The following is a 19,118-nucleotide window of genomic DNA, read 5'->3' as shown; positions in this document are numbered from 1 at the left end:
GTATCTCCATTTTACCAATAAGAAACAAACTGATTTTTTAGAATGACTACCTGAGCTTCCAGATCTAGTAACTGATAGAAACCAGATTCTAATCTAGTACCATTGGGGACTTCCCTGGCGGTTCAGTGGTTAAGACTCTGCACTTCCACTGCAGGGGGCATGGGTTTGATCCCTGCTTGGGGAACTAAGATCGTGCATAATAGAAAAGAATGATGGTCCGGGAGAATAAATGACTTGCCCAAGATCATCACAGAGCGGGCTCTCAGCAGAGTCAGCCGTAGACTGTCCTCTGGCTGCTGTTCAGTGGTCTGTTTTCATTTTATCACTTTTTCTCCTCCCAGTTCTAAACATTAGTGTAAACATGTTAGTTTTGCCATGTGATTTAGATTCCATTTTCATGTTTATAATGACGTAGTCCTGTGTGAGGCTTATTGTATATGTAAAACAAACACAGGAAGGAAAGTGCTGCGTGGGGGAAAGCCTGATTTATAACACAGAACTGTGGAAGAATGTTTTTTCCTGTATATTCTGTCTGCTTTTAATGGAAATTAATCTTGAGGTAAGGCTAGTTTCCACATGGATAACTTTAATTCATAAAGATAACTGATCATTGGTTCATTTCTAAGGAATTCACATTTTTTTCTGTAATTTTTCAAATGTTGCATTTAATTTGAAAAAAATTATCCTGTCACTTTTAAAGCATAGGAGAGAATACTCAGAGTCCTTTGCTTTCCACCTGACACGGAAGGCCTGCTTCTGGGCTCAGCAGGTTCCCCACAGAGGGCAGCTTCCCTCAGAGCAGCCACTGGACCTAAAATTCCCACCTGAATGCTCATCCTTTGTAATCATTTTCAGAAATACTCAGTAAAAACTAAAAAGACACATGCTTCCTGAGAATGCAGAACACCATCCTTTAGTGCTCTATTTTGATACAGCAGATCAGACCACCAACCTACAACGTTCATGGGATATAGGCAGGTGTATTCTTATGGAAGAAAGTTCTAGAGAGCTGTTTCTCCAAGGAAATCACATGACTAACCATAAAATGCAGATTCCCATAAACCTAGGAAGTCAAAAAATTTGACTGCTAGACCAGTATTGCATTTCTAACAAACAACTCAGATGAGTTTTTTATTTTTTATTTTTTTTTAATTATTGCTACTAAGTGTTTTACTTATTTTTTATTTTTTTTTGGCGGCGCTGAGCAGCATGTGGGATCTTAGTCCCCCGACCAGGTATAGAACCTACATCCCCTACACTGGAAGCTCGGAGTCTTAACCACTGGACCACCAGGGAAGTCCCCTAGATGAGTTTTATACACAATGAGTTGAGAACGTCGATGTAAGAAATAGGTGTTTGCTGTCAGTGTGCTGGGCAGGGTACTGCAGTAGGGGCCGTGGCCATCCACGTGGGCACAAAGCATGGGAGGACTAAGACTAACTCCACTTCACACAGAGTCCTCAAATCTACCAGACGAGGCAAGCCGTGATAAGGAGGCTTAGTGATTTGTCCTATGAAAACATAGAATTCAAGGAGTCCAGTGAGCTGGTAGATGACTTCCATGTGTGCATGCCTACCAGTTATTATAGAGTACTCAGCTATTAGGCACTAGACCAGATGTGGTAAATAGCTATTTAATCACTATTTTAAAAATTCTGTTAGGTTGAACTAAGTATCTGCAACCCTGAAAGGTAAAGAAGTGATGATTTCTACTTTTTAAATCCTTGCTTAAAAAATTCCTGTACTTCCATACTAGAAAGAAGACAGGCTCCTGGCTGAGTTCTGCTGAACTGTTTTCCCATCTACCCACCCAGTCAGTTTTGGTTGGGAGGGAAGAAACAAAATGACAACGATAACAAAATGGTGTGTATGTGTGTACATATACACATACACATGTACATATACACACGTATCATTTTGTTATTGTCATTTTGTTTGTTTCTGAACTTCAAGTACAAAGCTCTAGTTTGAATGTCAGGTTCAAAGCACTAGTTTGAATGTGTATACTCAAACTAAAGACTGTCACAAAATGTATTCTGTACAAACACTAAATAACAGCTTTTTAGGTGAAGGAGCCAAATGAAAGGAATAGAAAAAAGTAGTAATTTTGTACTTTTAGGATTAATGTTTTACATGAATGTAAAAAAAAGAATGAATGCTTACATCTTCATTTTTTAACTTATGTATGCATCTTTTAAGTAAGAAAGTATAAATTTAACATTTTAGAATTACCATTTTAGATTATTATTTTATAATTTTAATATTTTAATATCTCAGTTTTTTAAGAGCTGTGTGCTGTTCAGAATATATTTCCAAATAGCTCTTTGTAAAAGTTTTAAAACTTCTCTCTCTCAAAACAATTTTTTTCAACAACAGATGAATTTAAAAGCCACTAAAATTGAACCAAACTTCAAGTTCAAAGCCCTAGTTTCAGGCATCAGAAACATTTGAGGTGTGACGGAGTACATGAGGGAAAATTTCATGAATGTACAAAATTTTATTTGGGGAGTAACCTGTATAAAAAAATAAGGGTTTCCTAAGTAATATTTAGCTTATCTGAAAAAAAAACAACTCCCTGGGGCCACAGGAATTCAGGATCAGTTTACTTGGTGACACATCTGTCACAAATGACTGCTCTATTTGACATATTCGTGATGGTAAGAGCTGAGCGTTGCATTTTTGGCAGTTTTAGTCGTCACATGACCTAATTTCCATGGCATGAACCATCTGGCAATTTCAGATTCCTTAGGCATTTTAAAGAAAGTTGCCAGTGCTTAACGTTACGTAAATTCCTGCTGGGTCCTGAGCATCTCCCGGGATTAGAATCCCCAGCCGCCTGGCATTGTCTCTTCTGCTGCGCTCCCCACAGCACCCCTTCCGGCCCGCCGCGCTGTGGTCTGGCTCGGGGCGCGCGGCAGGCAGGCTCAGCGCTCGCACAGTCCACATCCTGCCTCCCCGCCGCTCCGTCTGGCGCAGCTCTGTGATTTCATTGGCCAGCCCCGGAGGAAGATGATCGCTACTAGTTCTGTTTCCTTCTGATGCTGCTGTGACACCCGGAGCGGGGCGGGGGGGGAATGTTTCCTCAGGAGCTGGCTCAGGAAATCAAGGGCTACCAGGAGCAGATCGCCTCTTTGAACTCCAAGTGCAAGATGCTGACCATGAAAGCCAAGCACGCCACCATGCTGCTGACGGTGACCGAGGTGGAGGGGCTGGCGGAGGGGACGGAGGACCTGGACGGGGAGCTTCTCTCCGCGACCTCGGCCCACCCCTCTGTGGTCATGGTAAGTAAGGGTCAAGGCCGGTTTGCTGGGCGCCGGTGCGCGCTCTCTTCTGACTGTCCCCTGGCTAGTGGCCCCGGGTTCCTCTCCGTGGCTTGGTTTAGGGATCACTGCTAGGTCCTGCAGATTAGAACCGAGAACAGTCCCCTTAACTCTGACTACTTGTGGGCCAAGGCCAGTCTTTGACACTGTAAACAGTGACAGTTGAAATGAAGCTGTTTGTTTGAGACTCCTGAATTACTTAACGTGCTGAAGGTCGGCCCTGCATTTGTTTATAATTTAGCAATAACACTCAGAGTCTCTCAAAAAAATTCCTGTGCACAGTTTTCTAGTTTTTCTGGGGGATGGGAGAATCATGCTACATGTATTTTTTGTGTGTTTTTCCAGCTGAAGCACTGGCTGATTAGGTATGTTTGTGTATTCTGTTGTATAAATGTTTAATAAAATATAGAAGAAAAGCTATTATTAGGAAAACAAGAAAAGCAAAAATCCAAACTTTAGCTTTGGATTAAAATAAACAAGTTCCATTAATTTCTATCTGCAACATTATATCCCCATAACTTTGCATCTGAAATGCATTAATAAAGAAAAAAAGAAGAAAAAAAGAAAATGCATTAATTATTTTGATAACTCAGCATTGTTCAGTGCTGTATATTTTCCACACATGACGTGCTGTGCTTTGGGTAGTGTATAATCATAGCTGTACTCTTTTGGCAATATATTACTTCAGGTGCATTTATCTCACTAGAATATTTGGAATTTGAAATATCCACAAAAGACCAAGCTTTATTTCATAAATCCTTCTCTCATTTGTATGATTCATGATTTTAATAGTTATTTATAAAGATGCAAACAATTAAGAAAAGGAAAATAAAGAAATATTTCATCAAGGAGAACACTCTATAATGTGACATGCATCCCTTTCCCCTGTTTGTTTTACAAATGGTCCCTAAGAGCATATTCACATGAGGACAAAACTTTCAAATAGTAACACAGGATTTGTGTGTGAATTTGGGTCTCAGTAATTCTAACTTTTGTTGTATAGTTATCTCTGTTTTGACCTGTGCCTGACCAGCTCTTTTGTTAACATAGCTAACCAATTTTCATGCCCTTTGGGCAACATTTTATGTGACAGATGACTGCAGGTCGCTGTCACACTTTGCTGTCACCTGTCACTGAGGAGTCTGGGGAGGAGGGAACCAACAGTGAGATTTCCTCTCCACCTGCCTGTCGCTCCCCTTCACCTGTGGCTAATACAGATGCTTCTGTTAACCAGGTACCACCCACTTGGCATTCCTCTAGCTAAGATTTCTGAAAGGATGCAGGACTCCAGTCTCTGTTCTTATTAGATTGTGGGCATGAATTGTAGACTTTGAGAAACACACCATTAGGTGTGATAGTTGCACAAACTGTGATTGTCATGTGAGACCAATACTAGCTTAACTCACCATCTCCTCTCCTGGGCTCCTGACATGAAATGAGCAAAAATTAGGTCACAGAAATGGTAGCTGGAGAAGGGCCTGTTTTAAGGCATTATGGCTGTAGCTTCTAAAAGCTGTCTGTAATGAAGTACTGCATCCTAACAGAAAATGAAATGTTCATGTCCCCCTTGTAAAATAACATGATTCTGTTGTTGTTTTAACATTTATGGAACATAGTTTTGACACTTACCAGCTCAGATTTTGAAGATGGAAAATTTATGTTCCCCATATCAGACTTTTTCTTTATTTACTAATTGCCAACCAATTTAGAGGCTGTCTGTCAGTGTATATTTTGGAGGGCTTAAGTAGATTTGCGTTTTGAGTTTTCTTACTTACCTTTCAATAATCTTAAATTTTAATTTCTATTAAATGGGGACAATAGCTTGTTGTTATGAGGTACCTTTTTAGTGTATATTATATTAAATATAGATTATGCTACATTAAATATGTCAAAATTTTTCATGAAAAATACTGGATAGAGATCAAAAAGATGCTTTTACATTAACCAAAATTGTTTTAATGCATGTTGAATAATACTTTATTTTTTTTTCCTTTAGCCAAAATCACTAAATTTTTTTTCAATTACCTTACCGTGAAATTACCTGTGTTCAAAGAAGTTGAAATTTATTATCAAGGGAGAAAGATTGAACATCGCAAATGTTCTATAAGCTATGTTACAAATCAATCATATTATTTTTATTTTAAAGCAGAAGCATTCAAAATAGGATTTCTCTGATAAAGAGAACCCACCTCCCCCCAAAAAGAGAAAATAAAACTATGAAACCTTTAGATAAGACAGTTCTCTTGGAGGGAATTCTCTGATGGTTCAGTGGTTAGGACTCCACGCTTTCATTTCACGGGGCACACTTTCCATCCCTGGTCAGGGAACTCAGATTCCACAAGCCCCGCAGCATGGTCAGAACAAACAAACAAACAAAACAAAAATAAAAACAAGAAAAAACAACAATTCTCTTTGTAAAAATATGTGTAGCTTTAGGGATGTATCAATTCATCCATCCATCAGGTAGATTGTGAGCATCTGCTGGACATAAAATCTTGTGCTGGGTCCCAGAGATGTAACAAAGGACGAGGCAACAGCGGCCTTTGCCCTCAAGGACCTTATAATCCAGAGAGAAAGGTGGCCATAAGATGAATAACAAAAGTGATGAGAGGAAATAAAAAAATTAAATTTTTTTTTTAAAAAAGGAGAAGTTCATAGTGTTCCGGAGGATTTGGAAAACTGTTCTCCAAATTTTGATTTTAAAATATAAATTACTCATTCTTTGATGATGTGTTCTTCCCTGTGGCCACAGATGTCATTAGAATCATAGAAATATGACAAGAGTCAGCTTTTTATTGTGTAAGAAAAACGTATCCTATATAATGTGCTTAATGTTCCTAAAATTTTCAAATCGAACGATGAACACTGACCTTTGGAGTAACACTTGGGAATAGTATCCCTTTCTAAAATTATAAGTCTCAATGCTAAATCTTGTGAAGTGTCTTTCCATGTACATGTGAATGTGTTCTGAAAATGGTAAAATATGCAAACATTTGTATTATGACACTTTAACTGTCCAGCTCAATCACATCCCAAAATTATGCTTTGTGTTAATCCCACACCCCTCCCATGTCATGGGAAAATATTGATTTAAATAATATTATTAACCTAACATACTTATACATGGAATGGCAAATTAGAGGGAAAATCTTTATTTAGTTCATGACAGACAGCTGTACTCCCAGGAAGTTGTTGGAAAGCAAAACTATAATATTTGGTATTACTCAGAGAAATCAGCCCCATCATTCCAGCCACCGTTAGGCTTGTCCAGTGATGTAAGTCAAAGGAAAATGAACAGATACTGCAACATGGCCAGTGATGCCTGGATTTACAAAATTTTCTCTTGAAACTGAGAACATTTAGAATTCCCATAAGTTCCAGTTTGCAGACTCATAACACTGTACAGAATGTGCACAGCTGTTTCAAGGAGCAGCCAAATATAACTGCTTTATAAAATCGCAGATGTTAAAAAAAAGGCTGTGCGCTTGCCGCTTCTGTAGGTAGATCTCCATTACATAACTAACTGATTTCCCCCCAGTCAGCGCGTTCTGTCTCTGATGGTAGTTATTAGCTGAAACGTGATAGTTTAGTTTACTGGGGGGAGAAATAACGAGGCAGCCCCAGAATTTGCTGCAGGCTTCTTGATCCTATTAAAAGCCAGCCAAGACTTAGGCACTTCCTCGGAATTGTTGAGGGAAATAGAAGTTTGAAAAGTGCGGTAGTGTAATGGGAAAAACCCCCGGCTCCAGCTTGTAAGCTCAGAATGAGTCCCAGCTCTTCCTCTAAGCTGAATGTACCCGGAAAGTCCCTCATTTATAATGGGAAGCAGTGCTACTTAATTCACAAAATTGTGAAAGTTAAATGTGATGTTAATTTTGAAAGTACATTTTAGACTTGGAAAATGTTAATCAAAATGTGGCAGTGGTTTTCCAAATTTAATTCCTTAGGAATCTGCTGGATGATAATTCCCATGACGTAGACACATAACCAACAAGAGACATCTTTCTAAGGGAGATTCCTCACTACGCCAAATGTTGCCCTTATTTAGTAGTTGCATATAGGACTGATCAATTTATTTTATTGACTCTATGTAGTCCTCAAATAGATGCAAATTATTAATCTACAAAAGGTGATATACTTTCAAAGTATTTCAAGAAACTAGGGGCTGTTATTCTTGTCTAAGAAACCACACACACACACACACACACACACACACACGCACGCACGCGCGCGCGCCAGAAAATAGATTTTTTGTAACAAATATATTTTATTCTCTTGGGGGGGGCTTTATTTATTATAGAGTACTTAATTTAAAATTTTTACATGAAAGCAACATTTTGCTTTTCCTTGTAGACAGTAATAGTATACCTTCCATGTATACAAAATAATAGAGTTTACAAAGATGCTTTTATGTATACACTTTTTCATGAATGTATGTACCTGCCTGTTATTTGCCAAACACTCCGTGGTATGCTCAGGATCAAAGGCAATTCCACAGTTTTTAAGGAACTCGGTCTGTGTGAGAGCAGGCAGATGATGCCCGTGGAGCGGGACGAGTGCTATGATGGCGGGAAGCACAGTGTTAAGGGACGACACAGAGTAAGTACCTAAACAAGGCTGGAGGTCAGTGGTCAAGGATGCCCCCCTTTTGTTTTAAAACAGAGGAAGGTGAGTATAGTTGCAGTGCACTAGAGTGATGTGAAGTTTTTCAGGCAGAAGGAAGGAAAATGGCTTATCAAGGCAACTATAAATAATACCAGTATAATTGGAGAAACATAGATTTAGAGGAGGAGGTGGGAAGAGAAACGAAACTGAGAGGGTTGCAGGAAACACACCTTGAATGCCGCACAAAAGAATCTGAACTTTGTCCAAAAGCTAATCGTTAACCACTGAAGGAATTTAACTAGAAGCTCTGCACAGAAGTGAGTTTTAGAACAGGTCATTCTGGATCCGTGTGGACCAGAGAATGGAGATGGACAGATCCAGAGCCAGGGAAGCTCGTGAGGGACAGAAGTTGCACGCTCTGATGTCTGGTCCAGACTGGTGATGTAAATGAGAGAAACAGCGGGGGGACTGTGGGGACCTGGACAGCACCTCCCCGTGGGAACTGGGCAGCCTCTCCTCAGTTGGAATTACTGTAGCTGTGTGGACACAGGGCCTTGTCTTACCTGCCTTCTGGTTTGCAAGAGAAGCCATGAGTCTGGATGCTTATGAAAGCTCCCATTCTGGATGAAGAGAAATTGTAAACAGTTTAAACCACTGTATAAACCAAGCTAAATGTATGCAACCTAGAGCAACCTGCAGGCTGCCAGTTTGCAACCTAAGAGTTAGGAAATTGCTACTTAACGTGAACTTGAACCAGTGCTTGGCAAGGGTATAGAACTTTATCCTTACGTAAGCAAGTGTGGTAAGAGAGGGAAGAAACAGAGAATAAATCCCAAGTGAGGTGAGTAGAAGTTCCATTTATTGAAAGATGGATAATACTTCATCATTTTTCTCTAAATCTATTTCTCAGCCTAGGTGTGCTTTTTTGTTGTTTGTTTTTTGGAAGTATTGAGTTTGAAGAGACTGTGGGATAAACATGTACAACTGGATATGTGAGTCTGGAGCTTATAAATACAGCAATATTTAAGAGTGAGTGCAAAAAACAAACTACAAAAGAGAAAGACTGAATGACTAGGGAGTTGGGAGAGAACAGAGACGTTGAAAGTGTTTCCAAAAAGGAATGGTCAGTGGTATTGAATGCTAGCGAGAGACCAACCAAGAGAAGATCCAAAAAATAATCATTTTATATCATAAAAAACAGCCACTGGGACTTCCTAGGTGGCACAATGGTTAAGAATCCACCTGCCAATGCAGGGGACACGGGTTTGAGCCCTGCTCCAGGAAGATCCCACATGCCGCAGAGCAACTAAGCCCATGTGCCACAACTATTAAGCCCGTGTGCCACAACTACTGAAGCCTGCGTGCCTAGAGCCCGTGCTTCTCAACAAGAGAAGCCACCACAGTGAGAAGCCTGCGCACCACAATAAAGAGTAGCCCCCGCTCGCTGCAACTAGAGACAGCCTGTGTGCAGCAACGAAGACCCAACACAGCAAATATATAAGTAAATTTATAAAAAAAAAACAAAAAACCAGCCACTGATGACTGTGGCCAGAGCACTTTCAGTGGAGTCACTAGAATCGAAGCTTTGGGTATTTAGAAGTGGACTAAGGGTGAGAAAGTGAACATATATTTTTTAAATTAATTAATTTATTTTATTGGCTGTGTTGGGTCTTTTTTTTTTTTTTTTTTGCAGTGAGTGGGGGCTACTCTTCGTTGTGACGTGCGGGGCTCCTCATTGCCGTGGCTTCTCTTGTTGCGGAGCACAGGCTCTAGGCACGTGGGCTTCAGTAGTTGCAGCACATGGGCTCAATAGTTGTGGCTCACGGGCTCTAAAGCGCAGGCTCAATTGTTGTGGCACACGGGCTTAGTTGCTCCGCAGCATGTGGGATCTTCCTGGAGCAGGGATTGAACCTGTGTCCCCTGCATTGGCAGGTGGATTCTTAAACACTGCACCTCCTAGGAAGCCCAGAAAGTGAACATATTAAGTGTAAACTACCATTTCCGGAAACCCGATTATGAAGCCAAAGGGAGAAAAGGAAGAGATGGTGATTACAATGTGTTTGTGTGTGAGGAGCCATCACATGTTGATCTGTGCAACTGTCTAATCTGTGACATCCTACAAGAAAAAAATCAAAAAAAGAGTGTGTATAGGTGTTTTCAGATGGAAAAGATTTGACTCTATTTACCTGCTGAGAAGAAAGACAGTAGAGAGGGAGTGGATATTAATGGACCAGGATCCTTGAGGAAGCGAAGGTGGATGAGGTTGTGTGAGTAGGTAAGAGGGTCATCCTTAATCAAGAGGACGAGAAAGAGTGAGATAGAGGTGAGTCTGAATATAGACAGACTTGAAAATTTGAGAAGTTGCAGGAGTGTCTCCTCAATGCCTTTGATCGTGTGTTTCTGTGTGTGTGTGTGTGTGTGCGCGCACGCGCGCACGCATGCACACGTGTGCATTCTAAAAAGAAAAGTTGGATTGAGTCATGGTTGGGGTTTTCCAAGTGGTTTGAAACAGAGGTTAAAGGGGCAAAGGAAACGCAGCTGTTGGCAAGAGAAGGGTTTACATAACTTAGACACAGTCAGAAATACACTCGGGGTGAATCCATTCAGTGGTGACAGCCTATCATGTTCAAGGAGTGGAAGTGGGTGAGGATGAATGGATATAAGCCTATCAGGGACTTGAAAATACCAAGAAAATCTGCTCAAGATGAGTGACAGGGTTAGGGATGAAAAGGAACCAGTCTCCATGCTTCAATGTCATCAGTAAATGTTGGGGACTTGCCTGGAAGCCTCAGCAACAACAACAAAATGGGTAGAGAGTCTCATGGCCACTCAAACATTACTTTATTTAATCCTCAGAACCACCCAGTGTTATGTGGGTGAGGCAACCCTTGCATGAGATGTGAGCACTTACTCCCATTCTATAGCTACTTAGGAGGAGAATTTCACCTGGGATCTCAGTAGTCCTGATGGCTGCCTGCGGTGGCAGACTCCTTTCTGAACCCATTCTGCTACATGACCCTGCTTTCTGCCCTAGTACAGACCCCGCAAGACACCAGGCTCCTTCCTACTGTTGCCTTGGTTTCCCAGCTGTCTAGGACCTTCTTCAATACTTTTTACCAAGACATTATTATCAATAAGTCTCAGGTTTTTGATCTTAGTGCAACTGTGAAAGTAGTGAACCTTATACGAGTAATAGCAATTTCCAGAATATAAACATTACTCCCCAGTTCAATTTCTATAAATATATGGATAAACAACCATAGAAACAATTAAAAACACATGAATTATGCATCATGATATAGCAGATTCCCTTATCAATACTAATAAAATATGTAATGTTACTTATTGCCCAAGAAATAAAAAAATTCAAAAGCCTCGCTTTTCAGCATTCATTTTGATTATTTCTGGTGTACTTCCAGGAATTGAATAAAAGGCAACCTCTTTGTTTCTTAGAGTAGTTTTAACTTCCCTGTTACATTTTTGCTTATTAAATATTGACACAAATTAATTTCTGTGAATAATAAACTCACAAGTATTGAAGATCTAGCTGTGTCTGAAAAACAACTTTCCATAGATTTAAATGTATTTAACTCAAAGGTTTTAAAAAAATATTCAAAACTTCGATTAACACATTAAACAGCATTTTAGGAAATAGGTCTTTTAGGTTCTCCTTTTTTGCTGGTTAATCAGTCTTTAAATATGTATACCTTAATGTGTACCTTCAATCCTTTGTATTTCCATTTTATCAGATAGAAAACAGCAATGAGTTTTGGCAACTTGAAATATTGGTAAATTTATTTTATTCATATGAACCAAAATTCTAAAGCAGCTACAATGTGCTTTGACATGACTTTCTTGTCACAGGGGTTTACTTACTTCAGTAGTTGACAGCCCTCGGGGATGGGTGTGAATCTTAAACCTTTCCTCCACATGGCAAGTAGGACCCAGAGCATCCTAACCTAAGCTTTGTCTTCTTCTTGAATGCACCACTGTGCTTTGCACCTGCAGGACATCGCTTATTACCAAGCCTTGTCTGCTGAGAGGTTGCAGACAGATGCTGCAAGGATTCCCCCCAGCGCGCTGCCGCCCCAGCGGATCTGTGAACCAGGACTGCAGCCATCTGCTACCGCTAAACTGGATGATTTGCAGCGCTCTTGGGAAACCTTAAAGAATGTGGTAAGTCTTCGAAATGTGAAATTGTGTAGCCCACCAGACACCAATTACCTTAGCCATTGTCTTATGAAATAATGCCTAATGTTTACACATCCCATATACAGTTGAATACCCTCTTGGGTCACAGAGGTAAAGCAGTGAGGAAAGAAATGTCGTAATCTGGAAGATAAGAGGCTGGGGAATATTGGGTAATATCCCCTTTCTTCTTTAGATCAGCGAAAAGCAGCGTACACTCTATGAAGCACTGGAACGCCAGCAGAAGTACCAGGATTCCCTCCAGTCCATCTCCACAAAAATGGAGGCCATCGAGATGAAGCTCAGTGAGAGTCTGGAGCATGGCAGGAGTCCCGAGAGCCAGATGGCTGAACATCAGGTAAGAATAGCGATGACTTCAGTTTCCTGTGTGATCAAATAGGTGCACTCCTATTTATGCCTGGCTGGCCAAGCATGTGTATAAGAGCATAAGCTGACATGTTTTGCTGTATCACTTGTTACAGAGTAAAAAGATCCCAAGTGGTGGTTGTTTCCACCACTGCTTAAGGGAGGGATCTTAGAGAGAAAGAAAGAAATTCAGACCTTGGTGTTGCTTTTTGACTTTTATGACACTAAATGCATTTCCTTATAGTTGCCACAGTATTTTTATTTAGCTTTGAACCATTGTTGCAAGAATATAACGTACCCCACATCTATCTTCTTGGGGTATTGTTTGAAGAAACCTAGCCAGTGTGTGCCCAGCACGTCCCCATTATTACTTAAGAGAATAACTCTCAGATTTCAGTAGGTGAAGAAGCAGTTGGAGAATAAGGGTTCCAAGTTATAATCTTGTGGTTGTCCCAGACTCTTTAAAAGGTACACTGGACAATGCTTCACCTTTAGGTGAGAAATAGAGATGTTTACATTAACCTAACTCAGACAGATATTTATTAGAAATACATCAATTGAAAATGCATGCTAAGAAAGTGCATAGCTTAAAATCTGGTTAATGCTTTAGCAACATTATCAGATGTACTCTTAATGCATAATCAGGTGTAACTGGGTCCAAGGGTACTAGGCGTGAGGTCACCTAAATATTCAGTCACTATGGTACAGGAAAATGCTGTCGTGGCCGGAACTCAGGAGCGTGTGACAACCCTATCAAAGACAGAAGAAAAGAAAGATATTTTTAGATGCAAATTAAGAGCTATAAAAACACAATGTGCTTATGTATTTATCAAATACTGGGAAATTTACCAGCTTTAAGCGTGAAACTCTGTACTTTATCTTTCCTCTACTTAGCATCTTTGTAGTTTTGGAACCCAGGATAACCTTGGAATACATTGCTTGTTCATATGTGTAGTCTAAGATAAAATTGTAGTATGTTACAATAAAGGGCCTTGCAGTGTAACACAAAAATGAGAACATTTCATCTAGATACAGCATATTGAGAAAGAGTGGTTTCAGGTTTTTGACACTCTTGTAACGTCTTAAGATAGAGATTAGCGTGTATAGCATCCATTTATAGACCTTATTTTGGCAAAATGACCTTCTGTAGGTCTTTCTGCTATCATGCATAGCCCATCTGGTTTGGGGAGGGTGAAGTGAAAGTATAAAATTAAAATTAACCTTTGTTTACTTGGATCGAGTCAATCACGAGGACAGTCAGGGACTTCGGTCTCTACTACCATGCAGTGTCCCCGGAGCGCCACAGCCCCCTCTACCCGATACTCCGGTTTTCCGCTTGTCCACAGCCACCTCGCCGTCACCTGAAGGGGCTGGCCGGGGAGCCCCGGTGTGCCTTCCGGGGCTGTGTCTGCGCATCACCCTCCCTAACCCTTCACTGTACCCGGAGGGGCAGGAGAGTGACCGTCCATTTGATTACAGCTTCTTTTAAGCAACCAAAAAGGATTTGGCATAAATTATCCAAAAACTGGATTAGAGTGAATTTGAGTGTCACAGACTTAGATTATCAGAGAAACAGCGTTCCAGGAGAGGGTTTACAGAACTGGACTCTCTACTTTTGGGTCCTTTCAGGTCCTTTCAGGTCACCTCCGCCTTTATTCAAGGCTCACATTCTTGTGTCCCAGGTGACAGACCACAGCTCCCAGAGACCCTTCACCAGGCCCCACCGATTTAGGAAGTATATGAAAGCAGGATCCGGGCGGTCTGCCTTGACCTTCCAGAGGTCCTGATTAAAATGCAAATTAGCTCCCTGTCACCAGGGTCACCCTGCCTCTCAGGCATTAGTATGAAAACACACACAAACTGAATGTAGAGCAAAATTGTTATTTTGTTCAAGGGATTTAATGGAGAAAACTCAAAATGGCACATTAATGCTAAGTATTATAAACTAGAAGTGAACCTGTGACTTTTCTTGTAATTAAGGCCAACCACGTGACTTCTGTCCCATTCTAAATTGAGAGGGGTAATGCCCACAGTTACAGCAGGGAGGAGATGTAGCTGATTCAGTGATTACCCATCATTTGAGCTTAACCGTTATATTAATGTGCTAATGAGAGGGAAAGAAATATAAATAATGTATAATTTCTCTTATCATTATAAATCTAACATTTTCCATCTGACCTACTTTTGCTAACTTTTGCTGTCTGTACCTAAATTCTGTCATTTCTGGGAAAGTGCTGCCTACATGGGAAGCTAATGGTATCAGAGTATCTAAATTGGTTCTTGGCTTCTGGAATATGCTTTATTTTTTCTTTTTTTTAAATTAATTAATTTATTTATTGGCTGTTTTGGGTCTTCCTTGCTGCGCATGGGCTTTCTTTAGTTGCAGTGAGCGGGGGCTACTCTTTGTTCTGGTGCACGGGCTCCTCATTGCCGTGGCTTCTCTTGTTGAGGAGCACGGGCTCTAGGCACGTGGGCTTCAGGAAGCCCCTTCTGGAATGATACTTTAAAAATCTCAAGCAATATGATAGAATTCCTCTTTCTAAATTCCAGTGGAATGTGGGTGAGAAAGTCCAATATACTTCTAGTATTTTCTAAAAATTAATAAAAAAATACTTCAATTGTTAATTTTTTCCCAGCACTCTCTTGGAAGTATTAATGTTTCTTTAAAGCTATTCTAATTCCTACCTTTTTCACCTAAACACTTGTCTAAATCTACTGAATTTGGGTGGAGTGCTGTGCCTTTCCTGTTACCCTCTTTAAATTGAACAGTAGGTTTAATTTTAAGACGTCATTGCAGTTCATAAGCTGACTTGTGGCTGTTGTTCTGCGTGTTAAGTCCTCTGACTGGGACCTTCATTATCATGGGCATCTAATGCTTCATGGGCAGATGTTGTCTTTGCCACACTGACTCAGTGATGGTTAGTAGGCAGAGCTCTGAGGTTATTTTGGTTATGTTTCTTTAATATACATAACAGCTCAAAGTTTGAGATGAACTGTGCTGATGTAGATAGTTCTGAAAGTCACAATGAAATTCACGTTCACCTTTGGTGTTGAATCAGACATGAGCTCCATGTTCTCCCCAGAGTGAGCCCTTTTAGAAAAGTTCAAGGTGCTTCTCTAAATCACACAGTGTGCCATACACATGCCCTCCTTGTAAACACAAGTCAGAAACGCAAAGAGGAACATTTCATCTCCTCTCCTTAGTTTTGAGTCAGACATTGTAGGGAAGCAGCTGGCCACTAGCCGAGACGGAGTTATTGGGCAAAGACATATTTAACTGCTGGATCTTTTTTGTTTTTTTAGATTGAAGTGAAATTTATATCCCTTGAAATTTACCATATTAAAGAGCACAGTTCAGTGGCTTTTAGTACTTTTACAATGTCATATAATCACTCTCCCAATCTGGTTTCAAAACATTTACATCACTGCAAAAGAAAACCCCATCCCCCAGTAAGCTTGGCTGCTGAATCTTGAAGTTAAAAAGTATAGCAACCTTCCAAAACTATCCACTCTCCCCTGAGAGTAAACTGAAGCATGAATAGCAAGGCTTGACTCTAACAGTATGGAAACTAACAGTTTTAGGATTCCTAATTCCTTCATCACTCACTGCAGAACATTCAGGGAGCTGTTTTAGAACATTCTGAGTCTGAAACGGAAGTTGTTCACTTCACCGTAAGCCTGCTTGGTGAGATCCACTGAGATTAAATGACTGAGGAAGCTTTTTTTTTTTTTTTTTTTTTTTTGCTTTTTTTTCCTAGTTTCCTCATGATCGAGGTATATGTTTTGTCTATTATGAATTAAAATGAATCCAACTAGATGTGTTGAGCACCTACTGTGTGCACAGCTGAAATAGACAGACTTTTTCTTTAACATATAATTTAGGGGTTGAATGAATTACCAACTGATTGTACAAAGCCCAGCAATGTGATTGTGGGTTACAGTGGCGGGAAGTAGATCAAAGGAGACTCTAACAGGTCTTTTGGGAGACACGGATTTTGAAAATTTGGAATGGTAACAGGAGTGGGTAGGACACACTATAAATGTAAATGTGCGAGGAAGAGGAGAAAATGAGAATGAATGTGGTGTGAAGCAGTGAGGGCCTTTTCTTGCTTGAACAGAGAATCAGTGCAAAGACATAATGAGATCAGTCTGGTTATGGAGCAGCCCTTAAAACAGACCAAATGATGTGAACTTTATATTTTTGACAATCAAGTACCAAAAATGGTTATAAAATAGAAGAAAATAATTTACTGGACAAAAAGCATTTTGAATGTATAACAAACAATAATGGTCTGTAAATTTATTACAATCCCATTAAAATATCCCAGCAAGTTCTTTGGTGGAGATGGATAAGATAATTCTAAAACATATTGAGAATGTATGAAAAAGTATGTTTTAAAAATGGAAAGAGTCAAGAATAGCCAAGACGACCTTGAAGAAGATGAACAAAGTTGAATGATAGGTATCCTTTCAGAGAGTGAGACCTGTAAAGCCATGGTGATTATGAGAGTGTGCTGTTGTCACAGACACCAAATGGGTCAACGGAACAGAGTGGGAAGCCAGAAGCACCCTCACACCTACACGGACACTTGGCTTAGGTCAAAAACTATACTGCGAAACAGCGGATGAAAAATCATCTTTTCACTAAATAAGACAGGGTCAATAAGAAGAAAAAAAAAGAATTTTGACCCCTACTTTCACTAGACACAGTAATTAAGTTTAGGTGGATTGTAGATCTAAATGTGAAGATTAAAAAAAAAAGTTTTAAAACTGCTTCTCAAAGTATTTGTACTGTGTAACCTTTTTATTTTTTAAATTTTAAATTTCTAACTCAACATTTTAGGAAAATAAAATACTGGTTGGATAGCATGCCAACGTTAAGTTGCTATAAAATTTCTTAACATTTACTTGCAATATCTTTCTCTTGTCACGAACTAGAGACAAACCAGTTCATGACACCATTGAATGAACCATACTTTGAATAGCATTCTTCTAGGAGATAACGTGAGAATATATTCATGACCTTGAGGTAAGCAAAGATCTCTTAAGGAGGACACCAAAAGCCCTAACTTTTCCAATGAAGCAAAATACTGATATATTAGACTACAATAAAATGAAGAGCTTCTGTTTATCAAAAGACATCATTAAGGAAGCTTTTACCCATTAAAAGACAGACTCGTCACAAAATGGAAGCAGAAATTTACTCTCTTCAGAGAATTTTTATTCTTTAGAAAGAACATACCTCCAAGTAGAAATGAATAAAGCATTAAAAAACAAACAAAATGGGAGCAGATATTTGCAATACACAGAACTAAAAGAAACACAGGCACTCCTATCCTGAATATATACACAACTCCACGCATCAGTAAGAAAAGGAAAGACTCCAGTAGAAAATGGGCTAAAGATTTTTAGCAGGCAGTCACAAAAGACATCTCTGGGTGGCCAGAAAGCACTGGGAAAAGCGCTTAGTCTAATCAGTCATCAGGGAAATGCAAATTAAAGCTGCAATGAGAACCCACTATGAACCCACTAGAAAGGCTTAAATGGGCAAGATCCACAAACCAGGTGACGGTGGAATATGATGCATTGATAAAAAGGGTCAGCTCTTTCTACATGCAACAGTCACAGTCATGGAGGAGGTGAAAGAAGCTAAACACAGAACAGTACGTCAGGAATGATTCCATTTCTGTAGAGCTCAAAAACAGGCAGCAGTGATCTATGACAGTTGCAAGCCAGCACCATCGTGATTGCTGGAAAGGAAGGGAAGAGGTCTGGGGGGCTTGTGGAGTCCTGGGAATGTTCTGTTTCTCCATCTGTGTGCCAGGAGCACGGGTGTGTGTGGTTTGTGAAAATTCATAGAACTGTGCACTTACAGCCTGCACTTTTCTAGATGTATATAATAATTTCAATATAATAGTTTACTTAAATAGCAATTGGACATGATGACACCTGATATTAGGGAAAGAGGAGGTTTTTTGTCGTTTTGTTTTTCATATCTATTGAGAGCCCACTCTGAGGAGGCACTGGGCTTACAGCGAAGCCTACAGTCCTATGGAAGAGGTGGGAATTATGCAAGTAGGGGTATATTGGAAACTGTGAAATATTGGCAACTATAAAAACAATGATTCTTCACTTGAAGTCATGATTGCCCCGCGTAGGGGTAGAGCCTGTTTCTCTAATATGTCATTCAAATCCCAAATAAGAATTTCTCCTGTAAAGATTCCAGCTAAAGAGCAAATCATAAAATATGAAAAATGAGAAATACAAACAGCATATAATTGTGATGCCTGTTAAGCAGGAAATAGGGTGCTATTGAAAGAAAACAATAGAGATTTTTTTCTTTTAGAGTCAGTGGTTGGGAAAGGCCTCTCTGAAGATGTAACAATTAACCTAAGGCTCCAAGGATGAAGAGAACCATCTCAGGAGAGTGGGAGAGCTTTCCTGAGCTTTTGGCAACAGCATGTGCAAAGGCTCTGAGGCAGAAAGCGCTGGGGGTCCTGGAGTAACTGAAGAAGGCTGGAATGTAGTGAGTGAGAAAGGGGCATGGTACAAGGGGCAGGCGGGGGTGAGACTGCAAGAATAGGGCAAAGAGTTTGGATTTTATTTTACAGGCAAGAAGCCACTAGGTATTTTAAAGCA

General features: G+C 40.0%; 1 protein-coding gene across 1 annotated transcript in view; it reads left to right on the top strand.

The window, feature by feature from the left end:
* SYNE1 (spectrin repeat containing nuclear envelope protein 1) overlaps positions 1-19,118 on the top strand; it is a 341,186-nt gene that overhangs the window by 177,538 nt on the left and 144,530 nt on the right. Inside the window, exons 88-91 of the mRNA XM_057737764.1 lie at positions 3,087-3,281; positions 4,414-4,554; positions 11,934-12,101; positions 12,310-12,471. Coding sequence (XP_057593747.1) covers positions 3,087-3,281; positions 4,414-4,554; positions 11,934-12,101; positions 12,310-12,471 — 666 coding nt within the window. The remainder of the gene's footprint in view (positions 1-3,086; positions 3,282-4,413; positions 4,555-11,933; positions 12,102-12,309; positions 12,472-19,118) is intronic.

This window comes from Hippopotamus amphibius, chromosome 6 (genome assembly GCF_030028045.1).
Source record: "Hippopotamus amphibius kiboko isolate mHipAmp2 chromosome 6, mHipAmp2.hap2, whole genome shotgun sequence".
Lineage (NCBI taxonomy): Eukaryota > Metazoa > Chordata > Mammalia > Artiodactyla > Hippopotamidae > Hippopotamus > Hippopotamus amphibius.
Note: the sequence above shows the minus strand (reverse complement) of the source record. Positions and strands in the feature narration are given on the sequence as shown.